At 45.2% G+C, this 21,968-nt stretch overlaps 1 protein-coding gene across 5 annotated transcripts in view; it reads right to left on the bottom strand.

Moving 5' to 3' along the window:
- Nucleotides 1-5,564: 5,564 nt before the first annotated feature.
- RNF8 (ring finger protein 8) overlaps nucleotides 5,565-21,968 on the bottom strand; it is a 37,302-nt gene continuing 20,898 nt past the window's right edge. For 3 of the 5 annotated variants that reach the window (XM_004043942.5, XM_063707574.1, XM_055390316.2), the window contains exons 6-8: nucleotides 19,780-19,887; nucleotides 15,450-15,654; nucleotides 5,565-6,065 (exon numbers count right to left, since the gene is read on the bottom strand). In XM_004043942.5, the coding sequence (XP_004043990.3) occupies nucleotides 6,049-6,065; nucleotides 15,450-15,654; nucleotides 19,780-19,887 (330 nt within the window). In that variant the 3' untranslated portion in view covers nucleotides 5,565-6,048. The remainder of the gene's footprint in view (nucleotides 6,066-15,449; nucleotides 15,655-19,779; nucleotides 19,888-21,968) is intronic. The other 2 variants (XM_004043943.5, XM_019029905.4) reach the window with 2 other exon arrangements.

Here is a 21,968-nt window from a genome sequence, read left to right as displayed (position 1 = left end):
GGAGTTCAAGACCAGCCTGGGCAGCATAGCAAGATTCTGTCTCCACAAAAAAATTTTAAAAATTAGCTGGATGTGTTGGCATGTGCATGTAGTCCTAGCTACTTGGGACGCTGAGGTGGGAGGATCACTTGAGGCCCGGAGTTCAAGACCAGCTTGGGCAACATAGTGAGATCTTATCTCTACAAAAAATTTTAAAAATTAGCTGGGCATGGTGGCACATGTCTTTAGTCCTAGCTGTTCAGGAAGCTGCGGCGGGAGGATTGTGTGAGCTCAGGAGTTGGAGGCTGCAGTGAGCTATGATGGTGCCACTATACTCCAGCCTGGGTGACAGAGTGAGACTCTGTCTCTTAAAGTAAAAAAGCTTGAGGCTGGGTACGGTGGCTCACGCCTGTAATCCCAGCACTTTGGGAGGCTGAGGCAGGCAGATCACGAGGTCAGGAGTTCAAGACCAGCCTGGCCAATATGGTGAAACCCCGTCTCTACTAAAAATATAAAAATTAGCCAGGTGTGGTGGCACGTGCCTGTAGTCCCAGCTACTCGGGAGGCTGAGGTAGAAGAATTGCTTGAACCCAGGAGGCGGAGGTTGCAGTGAGCCAAGATCGCGCCACTGCACTCCAGCCTGGGCGATAGAGCGAGACTCCGTCTCAAAAAAAGTAAAAAAAAAATTAAAAAAAAAATTAAATTAAAAAGCTTGTAGAAGGCAGGCTTGAGGAAGTACAATGGAGCACACTGACTGACTGGCTGTGCTGAGGACTGAGGCTATGCTGGTTGCAATGACATCCCTTGCCTCCACCCCTTCCACCAAGTGTGTATCTTATCTACATTGACAGCTATGAGGAAGGAAATGGGGGCTATTTACAGGGGGCGCCATGACATCTACCTTCTCCCTGGCCTCTGGGATAAGTTCTGGGTTCCAGTGGTTATGGTACTGATGGTCAGCAGCAACTTCGTTGAGAAACTGAGAATTCTAAAGGTGTTGGTGATACCCAAGGTGCCAAAATGTGGCCTCAAGTTTTTGGAAGAGCCGTTCTCCTGCCTCTGTAGTGACACTGCTACCATGCTGGGCAATTCCAGAGCACCAGGAAGGAGAAGCATTCTTAGACTGAATGGTGGCTTTCTCACAAGAACAGGGAAGACCTGGGGTGAGCAGGCTTCAGGAGTCAACCATGTGGGGAGATGCCAGTGATGCTCTGGTGAATGTTTAACCGCCTATCCAGGGGTGGGGAAAGCTCCAACTTACAGCGTTTGCCAATTTCCATGGTGTGAATACTACCACCATGGCTGATTTCAAACTACCAACATGACCTCACTGAATGTAGAGTTGGGAAGAGACGCACACCATCAGCTGCAGAGCCAGGGCGGCACTGGGTGAGGCCCAGGGAAGACGGGCAGGAATTGAGATCAGGAGAGCACCCTCACAGCCAGGCTGAAACTCACAAAGGCTCATGGTCCTGAAAACTTGTCCAGCCCCATCCACCACTAGGTTAAGTTTGGTGCCAATATTTGCATCAGAAGCATTCATCTGTGCTTACCTTGGCTGAAGTACCTGAGGCTTCCACAGAGGTCTCCTGGGTGCCTGCCTACACAGGACAGTGGTATGTGGTGCTTCAGGGCCTATTCTCCATGCTAAAAGGCCAAACTTGCCCTGAAACCTGCCACAGAGATGCCCTTGAAGGCCCCTGGGTAGAGCTGGGTAGAGGCCCAGGACAGCTTGATCTCTAAGGAGCTGGTCCCTCCATCCTGAGGGCTGGTGGGTGGTGGTAAAAGCAGCAGACTGCAAAGGCTTGGGCTACCCAGGTCCTAGAGATGTGAAACGCCAGTTCTGGATCTTGGGATGGGCCAGCGTAGCCTGCTGGATCTCCTGCGTGGAGGTTGAGGAATGTGAGGAAACACCCAATATTGCTAGCTCAGTAGGTAGCAGTGCATAACCCCCTCCCACAGCATCTCACAAAACCTTTGAAACGCTTTTGACACCTTTCTAGAACATCAGCTCACAATGGTTGTGTTTTGCTCATTGCCATACCAAACACCTAGAGCAGTGCCTAGTAAGAAAATGGGCATTTGATAACTATTGCTGAATTGAATTTATTGAATACATGCAGAGTACAAACGGCCCCAAATCACAGCAGGTTGAAGTATTCACAGAGCCTGAAGGAAAGTGGACAGCAGAGATGGTGGCTCTGGAAATTGGATGAGGTGGGCATCTGGAATGTAGTAAAGCAGCAGCAAGCAGGAGATACTGCTTGGCGACTAGATGAGCTCAGGTAGCCCATCACTGGTACATTGTTTGGGGATGCTGTAGACAAAGGAATGACAGCATTGGAGTATTTATTGAATGCCTATCACAGGCTGAGCCCTTTCCTAGGATTCATATGCTTTTCTCAACGGAAGAATCAAGAAGATAGTTCATCATTTCTCCTTAATACAAGGCCCCATCATCTTCCCAGGAACCCCACACTCCTACTGCCTCAACTCCCATTTGTTGGAGAAGCTGAAAAAGCTGACCAGGTAGGAAGTTTCTTTCTCTGAATGAAGCTAACTAGGGTTCAGAACAAGCCCTTGACCTATTGTGACCAATGGCAGATCCTGTTCCAATCAGGCCCCACACCTACGAACAAGTCTGTATCTCAGAGCAAGAGACAGATAACAATTCCAGGATTCTCCTGATCTTCTTAGATTAGGACCACAATACAAAGTAGACATTCCTTCTTATTTTCTATGTCAAATTTAGCTAATCATTGGATTCATCAGAAGCCTAGGGGGTTCAGTGTCGAGCTAAACATACCTAGGACACCCCATGTTTCTGGGTTATCCTTAGATACGATGAGGTGGAGAGATTCCAGTCACAGAGAGAGGCTGTAAAGAGCAAGCAGGCAGTTGGAGAGAGCTACCAATCCCAGACACTCCAGCAGTTATGGTGACTGCCTGGATGGTCACTCACAGAGGAGGAAAAAGTAGTGAGAGAACTGGAGACAAGGGGGAAATGCAGGTCTTTCTGTACAACAGCAGCTTCCAATCAGAGAAACAGATGATGGGTATCCAGCTATCCAATCCACAAAGGACAAAGTCCCCTGCTTTGGCACAGTCTGATTGTTGGGATGAAACATGCCTAGAGGTAGAGTGAGCCCTTTCTAGGTTAACATAACCAGATATGGGACACCTGCCATTCACTGCAAAGTGCTTCATATAGCTGGCTGCATTCATCTGCTTAATAAAACCAGATAATGAAACAAACCCCCTTTTCCAGTTCCCCAGAGCCCTGCTGTAAAGAATGTGCCTTTAATTAGAGCCAGACTGCACAGCACTGGGACTCAGCTGTACTATAGTTTGATGCTGCAAGGCAGAAAAGTTACCGTGTATTTTCTAGGCAAGTAAAATGCAGATGATGTTTAATATCAGATATCTCTCCAAGGAAAGAACATTCTGTAGCTCAGACAAATAATGCAAGTTTGGGTTAATTTTTGGTTTGTCTTTTAAACATAGTACATTCAGGCTTTTGTTTGTGATCAGGGCAATAATGACAGATGTAATTATTTAGAGATGAAGAAACCAAAACCAAGACACAAGGAGGCTGAGTAACTTGCCCAAGGCTCACACAGTTACTAACAGCAGGGCCAAGATTCAAACTCCGCTAGTCTGGCTTTTAATGTTGTTGTATTGATTTATTATTCTTTTTAGTCTGTCTTTAAGAGCTCACTTTCCTAGATGTGGTGGAACACTTGAGAGGGATGTGGTACTCTGAAAGGAGGGGCTGCAAATCACTCTATGTCCAGCAGCTGTGGGATGGAATGGTCAGTCTGTGAGGTCAGTCTCTGTACATAGTCTTCAGGCTCAAGTCAAGATGTCTCTTCTTGGCCAGGTGCAATGGCTCATGCCTGTAATCTCAGCACTTTGGGAGGCCAAGGTGGTAGGATTGCTTTAGCCCAGAATTTCAAGACCAGCCTAGGCAACATAGTCTCTATTAAAAAATAATAAAATAATTTTTAAAAAGGTATTTCTTTTTAAAATATCTTCTCTCTAAAGATGTATGTACAAGGGTGTTAACTGCAGCATTGTTTTAAGAGTAAAAAGGTTTGAACCAACCTAGATTTCTATCAAAAGTAAGCCAGAAAAGTAAATGATGGTGCAAATACACAATGAAATAACAGGCAGCTGTAATAAAGAAAGGAAACTATGTACTGACATGGAACTGTTGCCAACATATATCTGAAAAAAGCAAGGTTCAGAATAGCGTACAGTTTACCATTTGTGCAAAGCAAGGAAAAAGACCACATGTGTTTTTGCTTGTATAGACAGAGATCTCTGGAAGAATATACAAGCAACTGTAATACTTGTTGCCTCTGAGTGGGAAGTAGTCGCCGTGGGGAAAGGGTGAGAGGCATTTCATTCTACGCCATTTTGTACCTTTAATTTCAAACTATGTGAACATATTGCCTACTCAAAAAGTGTATGTCTGTACTCTCTTAAAAATGAATTACAATATGTAAACTAAAGACAGAACATATAAAAATTGACATATACCCATGCAATCTATAAACAAAACACATGTTTGGGGAAACAAGAAGTTATTAAATCAAGGTGGTAACAATCTTTTCCTTTTGTTCTCTATTTTTCCAGAATTCTTACGATGTGGTTATATAAGTACTTTTAAAGCATTTTTTCCACGTTTAACTTACTTCCTCCATGACTCTACCAGTATTTTGATCAGTAATCATGGGCAGAAGAATGGAAATGAAGACTAAGGACTCCAGAATCCCAAAATTCACAGTATATTCAACAAAGAAAAAATCCCTACCATCCTTAAAAAGTTGGCAAGTCAATAGTTTCCAACCCTTTATGAAAATACATGGCGTATAGGCTGGGCGTGGTGGCTCACGCCTGTAATCCCAGCATTTTAGAGGCCTAGGCAAGTGGATCACTTAAGGTCAGGAATTTGAGACCAGCCTGGCCAACACGGTGAAACCCTGTCTCTACAGAAAAACAAAAATTAGCTGGGTGTGATGGCATATGCCTGTAGTCCCAGCTACTTGGGAGGTTGAGGTGGGAGGATGGCTTGAGTCTGGGAGGTGGAGGTTGCAGTGAGCTAAGATTGCACTACTGTACTCCAGCTTGGGCAACAGAGTCAGATCTTGTTTCAAAAATTAAAATTAAAATTAAAAATAAAGGAGAGGTGGAGAAAAGAGAGAAAACTTCTAATGTAAAAGAAAAATAAAGAAAAAAGCACATCAAGTTGTCATAAAATCACTGCCTGTGTGTTCATGACGTCAGATAAAATAGATCTGGAAACATTCAAATGCCAGCTGAAGGAAAGGAGTTCCTCCCACCCCTGAAACAAGGTAAACAGTGACCCACCTCTGTAATAAAAAGGAAACACGACAGTCAGGGGGTTAACAGAGCTCATCTGTTGCCATGATCTGCAGCTTGGCCTCTTAGGCTGACATTCACTTGAAGTCTATCATCTGATACAGTCACTTTCTTGGTTGTAATCTATGAGCTGCTGGTGTTTACTTGTGAGACTGTCTGGGAGCAGGAAGGGAAGGAAGGTAAATACACCAAAGCCCAGCTGAGCAACTGACAGGTTTTACAATTTATTTCCAGGAAATGAGATAGTATTTTCACAAAGAAGAGGTAAGCCATCCTCTCAAAATAGACACTGCCTTCAGAGGCAGCCATGGGGTACACCCAACCTATTCAAAACAACTGTCAACAGAGGTGTTTCCGAGGTATCAAAACAGTAACAACAACAAATTAAAAAAAAACAGAAGAGAACTCAAATAACTCTTTCGACATGTAGTGAGGCAGAGTCTACGAAGTACCCTGATGAAGCAGTTGGGTGCCGTGAATCCTGGTGGTGCTTCAGCCAATGATGGCAGCAGGGCTGGCCACCGTGGAAGGCAAGTGACTGAGGGCTTCCTAACTCAAGTCTCTGTCCCACAAGACTTCTCAGTTGACCTTCAGAGCAGCGGAGTCACGGCTAGAGAGAATCCTCCAGACCATCTCAGGCTCGCACTGCCTGGCAGTCTTTCAAATGCCCTTAGAGCACGGTCTTCAGAACAATCTCTTTGCTTTGGAGAAAAAGAAGAGAAATAAATAAATGAGGAGCCTGTATTTCCCTTCCGTGGACTCCCTGCTTCCAGCCTCGCCACCCTGTCTCTTCCTCACACAGCAGCCATAGCGAACTGAGAAAACAGAAGTCAGATCATGTCACTCTCTGCTCAAAGCCCACTCCTCATTCCTCTCACAGTAAGAGTTAAAGTCAAAGTCCTTTCAAAGGCCTACAAAGCCCTACAAAATCTGCGTCTTGCTCAAGCTTCCTCTCCTACCCACTCCCCAGCGCTCACTCCACTCCCCAGCACTAGCCTCCTTGCTGCCCCTCCCACATACCAGCATGCTCCCCCTTACCATTCCCTCTTTCCCTACATGGCAGCATGGCCGCCTCCTTCAGAGCTTCCCTCAAATAGTTCCTGCTCAGAGGTGCCTTCCTTGATTACCCTATCAAGAATTGCCAAGGCTTTCACCATCACCCCTTCTCCCCTTCTTGCTTTTCTCCATAGCATGAATTACATCTAACTTAGATTTTCACTTTTTACATTCTCAGCATCTAGAACAGTGCCTAGCACAAATCTGGCCCTCAATATATCTGTTAAAGATGTTAAAGAAAGGAATGAATTATATACAGGAATAGGCAGGGAGAGGCGGGAATTCTTCCTGTGTTCAGAGAGGGAGGGGACAAGAAAGGCTGTTTACTTACTAGCCTCCAGGCTTTTCCAATAGTCCGCTTCCTTGTGGGAATCCTGGCCTATGCCAAAGGCACAATAAAGTCACCAACCAAATTGTCCCCTTTCTCTGAGACTGAATTCTGGAATGCTTTGGTAGGGGGATTGAAAGGACTACAGAAGTTATTCGTCTCCCACTTCTGGGTAGCCTTTGAGGTGGTGGGCCTTGGGGCTGGGCATGCCCTCAGCCTTGGAGAGAGAGAACCAAGTGGGGTTCCCTCCCTCTTAGCTAACAGCCTCAACTATTAGCTCACAGAAGAATACAGAAGCCACAAGAAAGAAATTCTCTGGACACCCCTCAAGCAAACTTCCTTGCCCCACCCCCCCACGATACTCTTCTTTCTATAAAACAAAGAATGCACCCTTCTCCTCTTAAAGACTAATTGCTTTCTGAGCTCTGTACTCCCTGTCTTCCCCTGCTTTCCAACAAGTCATGCCCTACCTGCTATCTTGGCTTTCCAGCATGCCCTTCTGTACAGGCTCCTTTCAATATGCAATTGAACATGCTCGAATCTCTTGTCTTTAAAAAACAACAAAAACCCCATTTCACCCTACTTCCTCCTCCAAATACAGCCTTCTTTTGGTGGTGGTCCTCCCCATCTTAGTCACAGCCAAATTTTGTGAAGAAGTTATCTATTCTTTCCGTACTTCCTCACCTCATACTCACTCCCCAATCACTGTAAACTGACTTCTGACTCCACCATCCCCCACAACTTATACTAGATAAAGTCACCGATATCCCACATGCCTGCACACTCGGTGGGCAATTTTTCATCCTTATCTTGTTTAATGTCTCAGCAGCATTTCAAACGCTGACTTCTCACTTTATAACTCTTCATAAACACATATTTACTGAAGAGCTACCATGTGCCAAACACTCTTCAATGCCCTGAAAATACTACAAGGAGAAAGATAAAATTCCTGCCCTCAAGGAGTTCAGAAATCTAGAGGCAAGAGTACACTAACAAATATTATTTCAATCTGGTAAATGCTTTCAAAGAAATAATAGGGCAATGTAATGAGGGGGATCTATCCTAGACAAGAGTGTGGCCAGGAAGGCTCAAAGGACACCATGTAATGTCTTTTTTTTTTTTTTTTTTTTTAAGAGATGGGGTCTGGCTCTTTTGCCCAGGCTGGAGTACAGTGGCACAGTCACAGCTTACTGGAGACTTAAACTCCTGGGTTCAAGGGATGCTCCAGCCTCAGCCTCCTGAGTAGGTGGGATCACAGGCATGTGCCACCATGCCTAATTTTTTTTTTTGAGATGGGGGTCTCACTATGTTGCCCAGGCTGGTCTTGAACTCCTGGCTTCAAGTGATCCTCTCACCTCAGCCTCCTAAGTAGCTGTGAGGACAGGCATGTGCCAGCTCTGCCTGCCCCACATCCCTCTTTTTCCATCTCTCTCTTTGGCCATTCATCAGTCTGCCCTGCAGGCCCCTCTTCTACTACTCATCCCCTAATGTTGGTGTTTCTCATGGCTAAGAACTTGCCCTTTGGCTCTTAATACCACAGAGAGGGTAACAGTGGTTCATCCACTTCCATGGCTCACGATCCCCAAACCTAGAATCTCAACTTGGCCTGTCCTTCAGGCTCCAGATCCACACATTCAAATAACCACTGAACAGCTCCGTTGATGTCCTCAGGTGCCTTAAACTTTCCAGTTGAAAACTAAATTTGTCTGCTCCAACTACTCCTATTTTAGTAAATGCATCATCATCAACTCAGGTGCACCAATAGAAAGAAACCTAGACATGATCTGAGATCCCTTGCAGTCCCCACAGCACATCAGTCCCACAGACCTGTGGATTCTACCTCCTTAACTACCTCTTGAATCTATCCACTCTGGCCATCCCTGCTGCTACTTCTCTAACCTAGTCACCATCATCACTGGCCATGATTACTGCCTTTATTCTTGTTCCCAGCACCATGTCGTCTCTTCACTACAGCCAGACTAACCTATCCAGAAAAACACAAACATCAACAGTCAGATCTCCACTTCATATCTTCTGATAGTTTCCCCCTGCCCCTAGACTAACTCTGCAACATGTCTGTAACACCCTGCATGACCCAGTCCTGCCGACTTTTCCAGGCTGAATGCTCAATATTCTCTCTAGCACTCTGTACTTTTCTCAGCCTCTAAAAACCCCTTGCTTTTGCTTCTTGTCCTTTCACCTAAAATGCACTCCATGTCCTTCACTGACTCAGGGAAGCCTTTCCTTGACTTAGCACCCTTTATTTCTCATATTGTAGGACTTTACTATAAGGAGCCTAGGGCCTGCACTTAGAGCAAAAGTTCCATGAGGGGAGAGGCTGCACATGCCCTCTTTGCTTTCATCCCCAAGCACTTAGCATTTAGTAGGTGCTAAGAAAAAGGAAAGACCCAGGACTGGGCATGGTGGCTCATGCCTATAACCCCAGCACTGTGGGAAGCTGAGGTGGGCTGATCCTATGAGCCCAGGAGTTCAAGACCAGCCCAGGCGACATAATGAAACCCCATCTCTACAGAAAATACAAAAAATTAGCCAGGCATGGTGGCGCACACCTGTAGCCCCAGCTACTAGGGAGGCTGAGATGGGAGGATGCTTGAGCCCAGGAGGCGGAGGTTTGCAGTGAGCTGAGATCATGCCACTGCACTCAGCCTGGGCGATAGAAAAAAAGGAAAGACCCAGAAGAAAGGAAGCAAGGAAGAGATATTTCTTTGGGGTTGGTTCTGGTTCAAGTTTAATGAGACAAGGGTAAAAGCAGTCCAAACTCTCCAGGATACAGAAAGTAACTGAAGTAGAAGCCCTAGCCAGGAAAAGGAGCATGTCTAGTTATATCAGATTTCTTAAGAACCATAGCAGTAGGCAGTTGGACCGAATATATATCCAGCTGATAAGGTATAATCAGCCATTCTCTATGATTAGTTCATAGAATATCAACTTATTTGAGCTTGCTCTAAAAATACTCAGTGTTCATCTAGGGCTAACCAAGAAACTCAAAGAAAAGCTGCTTTGGTTAATGACGCTACTCTATATTTGCACAGGTAGTCTCCTACAATAGACATTCCTGGAAGTAGGTATGAAAATCCATAAAATTACACATTAGGAGGGAAGGAGGATCCATTTTTTAGAGGGCCAAAATAACTGTGTTATCACTAAAAATCAAAAAAGGGCAGGAGAAAATTTTACTGTGGGAAATAGCAATGAACAATCTGAAGTGTCTCCTGCTAAACACCAGAGATGGCCAGAACTGCTCATGTTCCATCTCCAGGCCCTTTTCCCAGCCTGATGGACAAGCTAGGCTGGTGGGCTGATAGCTGGGCTGCAGCCTCCAGCAGCGATGGGATCCCACCATGGCCAGCAAGCACTGATTTTCACTTTCAGTACAACATGGTGCGGGGCTCATTGGAGTCACTGACTCTCCTGCATTGGACTCCTCAGGGTGTATTTAAAGCTATTGTAGCCCAGCAGTCAAAGTCAGCGCTGGATCTCTCAACTCTGGCATGCATGGTTCCCTCAAACTCAATCTTCCATACATTTAGGGTGTACTGAAAGATGATTAATAGCATCTAGGAAGTCCACTCTCCTAAGCTGTGAAAACTTTTCCGGGTGCCTGCAGGGCGGTAGTAGCTTTTGGTGAAAGGGAGAAGACACTCTACCACAGAGCACAAAGTCACAGAACAGCCTTTTGACCTCCAGATGGAAGGACCATTCGGAAATCACAAGGATTACAGAGACAATAAAGAATTCAAGGTTCTAGGACTTCCTGGGTTGCTACTCCATACAGTCCAATTAATCCCACAGCAGACTTCTACTAAGTTTCACTAGGTGAATAGTTCCTATGATGCCCTTGTCATTTCAAACTGTGTATTCTGAGGTGCCAATAAGAGTGATAGGGGAAAAAAATTAGGCCAGGCACAGTGGCTCACACCTGTAATCCTGGCACTTTGGGAGGCTGAGGCGGGTGGATTGCTCGAGCTCAGGAGTTCAAGATCAGCCTGGGCAACATGGTGAAATCCCATCTCTACAAAAAATACAAAAAATTAGCTGGGTGTGGTGGCACATGCCTGTGGTCCCAGCTACTTGGGAGGCTGAGGTAAGAGGATTACCTGAACCCAGAAGGCCGAGGCTACAGCGAGCCGTGATCATGCCACTGCACGCCAGCCTTTTTCAAAAAAAAAAAAAAAAAAAAAAAATGACAAGGGAAAGAAATTAAACAGAGGAAAAACTACATTTTGATGATAAGGAAGGATACTAGGACACAAAAGAAGAGAAGGAAAAAAGGGAGATGAATAGGGAAGTGGTGATAGAGAAATTAAAAAGCTTCTAGTAACAATAATCTTACTATCCCATTATAACTTTGTTCTATCCCATTACAATTTTGCAAAGCATACTTTTTCTTTTCTTCTTCTTTTTTGTTTTTTTGAGACAAAGTCTCACTCTGCCCAGGCTGGAGTGCAGTGGCATGATCTCGGCTCACTGCAACCTCAGCCTCCCAGGTTCAAGCAATACTCCTGCCTCAGCCTCCTGAGTAGCTGGGATTACAGGTGTGCACCACCACGCCCGGCTAATTTTTGTATTTTTAGTAGAGATGGGGTTTCACCATGTTGGTCAGGCTGGTCTCAAACTCCTGACCTCATGATCCGCGCCCCCTCAGCCTCCCAAAGTGCTGGGATTACAGCCGTGAGCCACAGCGCCCGCCCTGCATACATTGTTTAAAGTAAAAAAATCTTAAGAGCCAGGCGCGGTGGCTCACGCCTGTAATCCCAGCACTTTGGGAGGCAGAGGTGGGCGGATCACCTGAGGTCGGGAGTTCAAGACCAGCCTGACCAACATGGAGAAACCCCATCTCTACTAAAAATACAAAATTAGCCAGGCATGATGGCACATGCTTGTAATCCCAGCTACTTGGGAGGGTGAGGCAGAAGAATTGCTTGAACCCGGGAGGCGGACGTTGTGGTGAGCCGAGATCGCGCCATTGCACTCCAGCCTGGGCAACAAGAGCGAAACGCCGTCTCAAAAAAAAAAAAATCTTAAGAATGCAGTGTTATATACTATCTGAGTACAAGCATGTGGACACTCCCGCCTCATCCTGACCTTGCCAAGATCCATTTCCCCTTAGACAAACACTGTCTTATACAAGGCAGGCAGAAATGCTGACTTCATGCAAATGACCCTGATTCTCCAGGGACAGGACTGAGTAGGTTACAACTACCTGCTAACAAGTATTCTCTCTGGAAGAGAGAGGATTACTGCTGCCACTCCCTCAAACATCCCTTTAAAAGGCTGTCTTTCAGCAAAGGAGGATGGGCAATATCAGGGAAAGCCTTACAGGTGGGCTGATGGATACTCTTCAGAGCCTGGGCTTTGCCAGTTTCTCCTGCCCTGTGTTAGGTCCACCCTCTACTTAGCCTATAAGAAGCTGGCAAGAGATACAGGCCATGTGGTCTGACCTGGATCCATCTTCCCAGACACCCCCAACCTCTGGAGGGGTCTTTGTGTCACAGATTCACACAATAGTTCACAAATGCCTCTCCCCACCTCAGCACACATGAAGGCCATGGCACACTCTCACTAGTAGCCACAATTCACTATTACAGCAGCAAGGGGCCAGGCGCAGTGGCTCATGTCTGTAATCCCAGCACTTTGGGGGGCTGAGGGGGGTATATCACCTGAGGTCAGGAGTTGGGAGACCAGCCTGGCCAACACAGTAAAACCCCGTCTCTACTAAAGATGCAAACATGAGCTGGGCGTGGTGGCGTGACCTGTAATCCCAGCTACCCAGGAGGCTGAGGGAGGAGAATCACTTAAACCCGGGAGGGAGAGGTTGCAGTGAGCCAAAATTGCGCCATTAAACTTCAGCCTTTCAGCCTGGGCAACAAAGCAAGACACCGCCTCAAAAAAAAAAAAAAAAAATAGTAGCAAGGGAGCTAAGGAATGTAGTTTGAAAAAGCCCCTTGGTTGAAAATCACTGTTCTAAAGGACCAAGGAGATTTTATTTCTACATTGCTTGTTTTTTTCTGAGTACAACCCAAAGAAACCGCTAGGAAAAGCAAAACACAAGAGTTTTAACACTCTTGTCAACCAACTAACATCGAATGAGAAGGGAAGAAACGGGAGGGGAGCAGCTGACAGAAGACTGCTCTCTCACCTCACCAGCTCCAGAGGGAGATACTCTATAGGGGATTTCAAAAAAAACCTTTCCATTCAGAAAAAATCTCATGTCAATATCCCAGAGAGCCACAGTGACTCATGATACAAGACTTACTGAATGTCTGTTATCTGTCCTAGCTCCAGAGCATCCATCTCCAACTCAGGACCCAGCATCCTAACATTCCCATCCTCTTCCTCTCCTCTGGTCTCACACAAGTGATCAATGGCTAATCAGTCATGAGACTCTACTCCTCCCACTGACATATGAAACTTCAACAACCAGCCCAGGAGGCCTAGAAGTGAGGCTGTTCTTGGTGAAATCAGAATACAGGCATGTCTGCATGGGCAACACCCTGTGGCCACAGGCAGGCAGGTCTCCTCTGAATTTATAAGAGCAATTCCTGCTCCAGGGCCTGCAGTGATGGGACTCTGACAATTACAGGCATGCCAATCCTAGTTTCCAGATCCTAAATTTGGTCCTTTTTAAAAATTCCCATCCAACAGGGATTAAACCAGCTTTCAATTGGCCCTGGAATATGGAAGGAAGGTTGGTATTTAAACTGAGAATTTTCTCTAAACCCAGTGAAGCTGTTGATAGCTCTGGCATGTCTTTCCCTAAATCAGGTCTCAGAAAACCTGTCTGTCTCTAGAGAAAACTTCAAAGCTGCATTCAGTGTGATAACTACAGAAACCAAGATGGGTGCCAGAACTGCTCCCAGCCAATGCATGTAACAGGGAAGCTGACTCATTTTACTGTGTAGCCCCCTAGTGTTACCAAAAAAAGTGAGAGACACCCTCTTCAGCCTTTGGAGAGAAAAGGGGGATCTATTACTCTGCAGAATTAACTCTGTGTAATAGGAGTCAGACGTAAACTTAGGACACAGGGCCCAGGGCCCTTCTTTCCTTTTTTTTTTTTTTTTTTTTTTTGAGACAGAGTCCCGCTCTGTCATCCAGGCTGGAGTGCAGTGGTGCGATCTTGGCTCACTGCAACCTCTGCCTCCCAGGTTCAAACGATTCTCTTGCCTCAGCCTCCTGAGTAGCTGTGACTACTGGTGTGCGCCACCACGCCCGGCTAATTTTTGTATTTTTAGTAGAGATGGGCTTTCACCATGTTGGCCAGGCTGGTCTTGAACTCCTGACCTCGTGATCTGCCCACCTTGGCCCCCCAAAGTGCTGGGATTACAGGCATGAGCCACCGTGCCCAGCCTTTTCTTTCCCTGATGTTTTGTGAAGCCATTTGCCATGCTTAGATTGCAGGGAAGGAACTTAGGTGGTAGACTGGGCGAAGAAAGCCCATGGGTGTCCCTAGGTCCACCCCCCAACCCCGTCCCCCGACTCAGCTGATCTTGGCCAAATCTGGATTCCCAGATCACTGCTCCTCTCAAAAAGGGAAAGAGGGAAGAAAAAAAATTCACAAAGCCTCCGTAGATACTTTCTAAGCCTTGACATCATGTGAATATTATGTCTTGTGTGGGCCACACTGGGAACTGGGGCAGGACAGGTCACTGCTTCTCATGCCTCTGTGTTTTGCTTGTGCTACTGCCTCTGCTTAGAAAGCTAACCTCCTAGGGAACCTTTATGGCTCATTCAAATGTCATTTCCTTGATGAAGCTTTTTCCCATACCTGCACCTCCCCAGGCCAAATCAGGTGTGTCCCTTCCTTTGAAGTTTCATAGCACCCTGATAAGGAACTCATCACACTATCTACTTGCCTTTCTATCTCCTCCGCCAGACTGTTTGTGCCGTAAGGGCTGAGATAATGTCTTATTTATCTTTTTCTCCTGATGCCTAGTGTAGTATTCCTGTAAATGCTTATGGAGTGATGGGAGGTGAAAAGGAAGAACAATGGGATTCTGTCAGATCAAGTAGCTCTTGGAAGTGAAAATCTGTGGGGGCTTAAATTTAGGCACAAAACCCAGTAGCATACAGCTGTCAGTAAAGTGGTAAAACTTCAGTTCCAAAGAACCAACTTTCAAAGTCTACTCTGCCCTCCCACAGGTCAGAATGTCTTCCTTGGGCATAAGAGGCTCCTGCTCAGCCTCTGTGACAAGCCTGCTGCCTCCATTCTGCCTGACCAGCAGAGGGCCAGTTTCAAACCACAGGTGCTTGCAAGTCAGCATCAGATTCCTGGCCCTACTATCCTATTTATAACTCACTGTATTTATAACTCAAGGTTTTTTCAACACCTGGACAGCAACTGAAGTGTCTTGACAACAGCACCATCTAGTGACTGGTACAGCAAAACGTCTGACTGTGTGTTATTTTTTTAAATCACATCTTTATTTTATCCCCCCACAACCAAGGCACACATACTTAGCCTCCCACTTCCCTGCTGCTCAAGTAACAGTTGCGGTTAATTCTATCTCAACTCTTCCTCTCATGTATTATCTTTAACTCCCTTTACTCCTCCCCATTTATTCCATCTCTTCCCTAGTTCAAGAATTGTTTATCTGACTCTTTCTCTTTCCAAAAATATTTGTTGAAGTTTGGAAGTAAATAAGTCCTTTCTTGAGGGGTAGGAATTCTCACACCCACTCACCTTTTCGTTCCCTAATGAGAACAATTCGTCGTTCTTTCACTTCTGAGCTCAGATTATTTACCATCTTATTAATGCAATTGTCCAGAACCAAAGAGTATGTTTTGGACTTAATGTCTTTCCGACAAATGGGGCATTCTATCTTCCGCTTCATCCATTCATTGATACAGTAGGAGCAGAAACTGTGGGCACAGTTCAAGGTGACAGCCTACAATAGGAATGTGGACACACATATCAGAACTTTCATGCTTACTTTCTCAGGATGCTTGTGATCTCAAAGTTAGGACAGGAGTGAATTTCAAAGGCCAAATGGAAAATTAACAACAATCCCATCTTAAGGGCTTATAAAGAGTATCAGAACCATTCTTGGGGTTGGGCCGGGCATGATGGCTCATGCCTGTAATCCTGGCACTTTGGAAGGCCAAGGTGGGTGGGTCACCTGAGGTCAGGAGTTTGAGACCAGCCTGGGCAACGTGGTAAAACCTCGTCTCTACTAAAAATACGAATATTAGCCAGTCACAGTGGTGCACACCTGTAATCCCAGCTACTCGGGTGGCTGAGGCACGAGAATTGTTTGAACCCAGGAGATAGAGGTTGCAGTGAGACAAAATCACACCACTGCACTCCGGCCAGGGTGACAGAGGCAGAAATCATTTTTAGGGTTGGGAAATTATTATTTTTTTTTTTTGAGACGGAGTCTCACTCTGTCCCCCAGGCTGGAGTGCAGTGGCACGATCTTGGCTCACTGCAGGCTCCGCCTCCTGGGTTCACGCCACTCTCCTGCCTCAGCCTCCAGAGTAGCTGGGAGTACAGGCGCCCGCCACCACACCTGGCTAATTTTTTGTATTTTTAATAGAGACGGGGTTTCACCGTGTTAGCCAGGATGGTTTCGATCTCCTGACCTCGTGATCTGCCCGCCTCGGCCTCCCAAAGTGCTGGGATTACAAGTGTGAGCCACCACGCCCGGCCTGGGTTGGGAAATTTTAAGCTTTATGTTAGACAATTCTTTTCTTAAAGTTAAGGTCACAGACTCAGGTTCCAGGCAGGCTGATTTGTCTTTTTCAGTCCACCAACTTAGACCACACTCCCAATGTGGGCTGGCCACCTTGCAAACAAAATGTTATTGGATATGAGTAGGACTATTAAGTGCGTGAATGCTTACACCTGTAATCCCAGCACTTGGGGAGCTGAAGAAGGTGGACTGCTTGAGCCCAGGAATTTGAGACCAGTCTGAGAAACATGATGAAACCCTATCTCTACAAAAAAAGGAAAAAAAAAATAGCCAGGCATGGTGGCACAGTCTGTAGTCCCAGCTACTCAGGAGGCTGGGGTGGGAGGATCACTGGAGCCTGGGAGCTAGAGGCTGCAGTGAGCCATGATGGCGTTACTGCACTCCAGCCTGGGCGACAGAGTGAGACACTGTCTGGAAAAAAACAAACAAACAAACAAAAACAAACAATAAAAAGTATTATTTTCCACCAATCTGATGCTTTTATAAAACAAATTTTTTAAAAAGAAAAACAAATTTATGTCTTGCTAATTAACATATGAAAGGGAACACATACTAAATATTAAGTATACAGAATTATATAAGATATCATCTCTAAAACTAAAAAAGTAAAATAATATAGAAGGCAACTAAAAATGCTGGGCAAAAAAAGAAACTAAAAAAGTAAAAATGTAGTGGGTTCATTGACAACGCCTGAATATCTAAGTAATGTGCCAATGAAGAGAGAAAGCAAAAGGAAACCTGTATTTGTGGGGCTCCTCTGAGTAATCCCTCTGGTCAATTTCTGCCTGAGCCCTTTTCACTCAGAAGAATACAAACCTTTTTCTTTGTTACTCTTGTTTATGTACATCTCCTAAGATACAACTTTTTCTGAGGCTCAAAAATGCTCATTCCTGCTCTTAGGATAACAGCGCAAAATAACACAAGTATTACGTATTTTTCAAATGCCAAGTTGAGCACAGAAGCTAGGAAACGTTGTGTTTATTACATGAGACAAGCTCTCATAAACAGTACTGAAAACCTATCTGATAAAAATGAAGCATCTGGCCAGGCTCACTGTAATCCCAGCACTTTGGGAGGCCGAGGCAGGCAGATCACCTGAGGTCAGGCGTTCGAGACCAGCCTGGCCAACATGATGAAATCCCATCTCTACTAAAAATACAAAAAAATTAGCCGGGTGTGGTGGCGGGTGCCTGTAGTCCCAGCCACTCGGGAGGCTGAGGCAGGATCACATGAACCCAGGAGGAGGAGGCTGTAGTGAGCCGAGATTGCGCCACTGCACTCCAGCCTCGGCGACACAGTGAGACTCTGTCTCAAAAATAAATAAATAAATAAATAAATAAATAAATAAATAAAATAAAACATATTTCTGAGACGAATTTTAAGAGGTGACCAGTAGAGTAGGTAAGACAGTATTCTGTAAACAAAACACAGGTCAAGTTGTTTATGTCTTATGTGTCTCTGCAGATGCTCCAGGTTGGCTAACTCATCATTTATTTCAACCCCCGTTCCTTGTCTTCCTCTTATAGAGTCCATAAGCCCTGTCAAAACAACATAGAACTTCTCCAAAGTAGAGAATCAGATGACTAGAAATTATGGGAGAAGTTACGATCTGAAGTCTAAACGGACCCAGAGCAAAAGAAACAGTTCTGCCCAGGAGAGATTTTTCAAGAGGCTAACAGACCCAACTTCCCTAAAGATCACCTGAGAAAAGAAAGCTGTGTGTATATGTGTTTTTCTTTTTTTTTTTTTTTTTTTTTTTAGGACGGAGTCTCGCTCTGTCACCCATGCTGGAGTGCAGTGGTGCGATATCGGCTCACTGCAAGCTCTGCCTCCTGGGTTCAAGCAATTCTCCTGCCTCAGCCTCCCGAGTAGCTGGGATTACAGGTGCATGCCACCATGCTTGGCTAATTTTTGTATTTTTAGTAAAGACGGGGTTTTGCCATGTTGACCAGGCTGACCTTGAACTCTTGACCTCAGGTGATCCGCCCACCTTGGCCTCCCAAAGTGCTCGGATTATAGGCATGAGCCATTGCACCCGGCCTACATTTTTCTTTCGCTTTTTCTTTTTTTTCATGCCTTGCTCTGTCACCCAGGCTGGAGTGCAGTGGCGTGATCTCGGCTCACTGTAGCCTCCGCCTCCCAAATTGAAGTGATTCTCCTGCCTCAGCCTTCCGACTAGCTGGGACTACATGCACACACCACCATGTCTGGCTAATTTTTGTAGTTTTAGTAGAGATGGTGTTTCACCATGTTGGCCAGTCTGGTCTCGAGCTCCTAACCTCAGGTGATCTTCTTGCCTCGGCCTTCCAAAGTGCTGGGATTACAGGTGTGAGCCACTGCACCTGGCCTTCTTTTTAAAGGAGTCTGAATAGCACTGTCATTTAGCAACTTGAATTTAACATTTGTGGTCTAAGGTGAACTGGTCACAAACAGCAGAATTTGTCAAATAAATAAATAAGCCAGTGCAAAAATATGATAGGCTAACAAATGGTAGAGGTTTCATTTAAATAAGGAGCCTCAGAGTCCCTGAAATATATTCAACTTGGGCCCTAAATTCCCAAAGTGACCACATTTTAATGACGTTTACCCCCTCATTTAAAAGGTTGCACTATAAGCATATTCTTGGCATTGTGCCCATTCTGAGTAAAGAAAGAATAGCTTTTATTGAGCAGCTTTATTCTGATACTTCCAAAATCTAATTTGGCCCTGTTTTCTCCTCAACAACAAAGAGATAAAGGCTTCATTGCAGCTCAAAATGTTAATCATACCAAATAAACATTTAAGAACAGATGAAATGCCAAAAAAGGACAGTGAAGGGAAAGAAGATTATAAAAACAAATAAGAGGTGGTCATCTCTAGAGGTGACTTTGAAATCAAATAGTTATAAGTTCCTGGAAGAAAATCTCTTCAGAATGTTCCCCTATAGTAGAAGCAGCCTGTGTAGCCCAGGCTTCATTCAGGGTTGGGAGAATAAGAAGGGGTCAGCTGGGTGTGGTGACTCACACCTGTAATCCCAGCACTTTGGGAGGCTGAGGTGGGCAGATCACCTGAGGTCAGGAGTTCGAGACCAGCCTAGCCAACATGGCAAAACCCCATGTCTACTAAAAATACAAAAGCTTAGACAGGCATGGTGGCATGTGCCTGTAAGGGACCCAGCTACTTGGGAGGCTGAGGCACAAGAACTGCTTGAGCCCAGGAAGTGGAGGTTGCAGTGAGCCGAGATCGTGGCACTGCACTCCAGCCTGGGTTGACAGAGTGAGACTCTGTCTCAAAAAAAAAAAAAAAAAAAAAAAGAAGAGGTGAGCAACTGTTCATAATTACCTCAATGAAGTATTCTGAACAAATAATACATTGGAGCTCATTCTCTAGCACATCATTCATGTGGCTAAGAACTTCTTCCTTCTGTGCTTGCACCTTCTCCTTCTCTTCCTGCAAGACACACAATCCTACCTGTCATTCAGAGAACCAACAAAAATGCAAAATGGGACAGGGAGCAGGGTCAATTATTTAGAAGAGGATTCAGTCTTAATGAGTGATTCATTCTGGTGCAGCAACATTAAGAATAGAACACTTTCCCTAAGGCTTATTGTTTCTCAATAATTGTTTTCTAATACAGAGCACTAACCTCCTTTCTTTCCTCTCCCTACTTGCTATGGTCTGAATGTTTGTGCTTCCTCCCAAATTCCCATGTTGAAACTTATTTTCAAACGTGACGGTATTAAGAGGTGGGCCCTTTGGGAGGTGACTAGGTCATGAGGGCTCCATGCTCATAAATGGGGTTAGTAGCCTTAAAGGGGCCCAAGGAGAGCTCATTTGCCCCTTTCGCCATGTAGGGACAGACATGGCAAGACTCCCATCTACGAATCAGAAGACAGCCCTCACCAGACACCAAATATGCCAGCATCTTGAACTTGGATTTCCCAACCTCCAGTACTGTGAGAAATAAATTTCTGTTGTTTTTAAGCTACGCAGTTTATGGGTCTTTTTTGTAGTAGCCTGAATGGACTAAAACACCACTTTTCCAGTATTTGCATTGCAGATTCTGTCTCCTTCCCCAAAATTAATCAAATGAGAAAAATGCAGGTGACATACTAACCACACCAACCACCCAAGACCAGATGGGACATTAAGTAGTTTATAGCAAGCTGTAGTTCAGACATTACATAAGATTATCCCAAACAATTAAAAACTCACTGGACAAGAAAAGAGGCATGAATAGTCCAGAGGCAGGAAACTTGGATTAGTTATAAAGTTGCTGTGTTCTTTGCAGCTGCCTTTTCTATAAAGTAAGGTACACCTCTGGAGGCAGAAGGCTGGAGAGAGGCCTCTTGAATTACCTTCAGGCTCCATGCTCTATGATACCTGCCACTTCCCACTCCTGCAGAGGCCTGCAGTACCATCTCCCCGGCTTTCCCCAAGAGGTCAGACTGCGTGTGGACACACTTTTTAAGGAGGCTCCTAGGTATGCTCTCTTGAAGCAGACATTTATTTTAGCACTTCACCCCCAAAACAAAAAGCATTAAGAGCCCCTGAGGGGGAGAGGATAGGCCATTTGAGGTATATTTGAGTGGCTGGCTCATTTTTAATTGTTTTATTTTCTTTTCCACTCAAAGCAAAGACTGGCAGACTGCTTAGGGCAGTGAAGAAGGTCTGGACCCATTTCTAACCATAGTCAAATTCCCTGAGAACTTATGAATCACTGGGTTTAAAAAGATGTGGCAGTTTCTTGGAGGTTGGAGAGGAAGGTATTATGTGATTTAAACAGGAAATCAAACCAGCTAAAACAAGTCCCTCCTTCAGTTCTAGGTTGGTACATGGAGGGGGTGGGATGACAGATGCAGTCAGACTCAGGTATTAATTTCAAGTCAGAGGTTACAAATTGGTGGCCTGTGGACTGGATCCACCCTGCAGACTTGTTTAGTTTGGCCTTCATATTAAAGAAAACACACACAAAAAGCTGAAGTTGTTGCCAATATTTAAAATTTGGGATATTTCACTTAAACATTTGGACTTTCATCTGCTGTGGAAAAATCAGAAGATCTGACAACACTGGGCCTGCACTTCTGGATGGCAACAATTGGCTGAGCAGAGAAGAGTTGCCTCCTGGGATGGGGGTGTGGGCAAGTACCCCATCCAATAAGCCACAGCCCGCACAGCTCCCTACCGTGTTCTTACATTCAGGCCACTTCACTCACTTTGATTACCAGTCTGGCCCTGGTGGGCATTTAAGTTTATAACCCCTAATTCAAGAGTTCTCCTGATTTGACATGGGAAGAAATTGCATTAAGTAATTCACTTTACTTTATGTAATTCAAATTACATAGTTCAGGAGGAACTATTTCTTGACTACAATATTCCTCAATCTGTATCAGTGACACACCCTGAAGGAGTACCCACCATAGACAAAGGACTAGAATGCAGGATGCAAGTGCCTTATTCCCAGCATTTTGCTTCTGAACAAGGGAAGGAAATAGATGTTGTCTGACAGGCAGAACCTGCTATAGGCCTCT

The sequence above is a fragment of the Gorilla gorilla genome, chromosome 5, assembly GCF_029281585.2.
Source record: "Gorilla gorilla gorilla isolate KB3781 chromosome 5, NHGRI_mGorGor1-v2.1_pri, whole genome shotgun sequence".
NCBI classification, from domain to species: domain Eukaryota; kingdom Metazoa; phylum Chordata; class Mammalia; order Primates; family Hominidae; genus Gorilla; species Gorilla gorilla.
The sequence above is the reverse complement of the archived record's forward strand: the minus strand, read 5'-3'. Positions and strand labels throughout refer to the sequence as shown.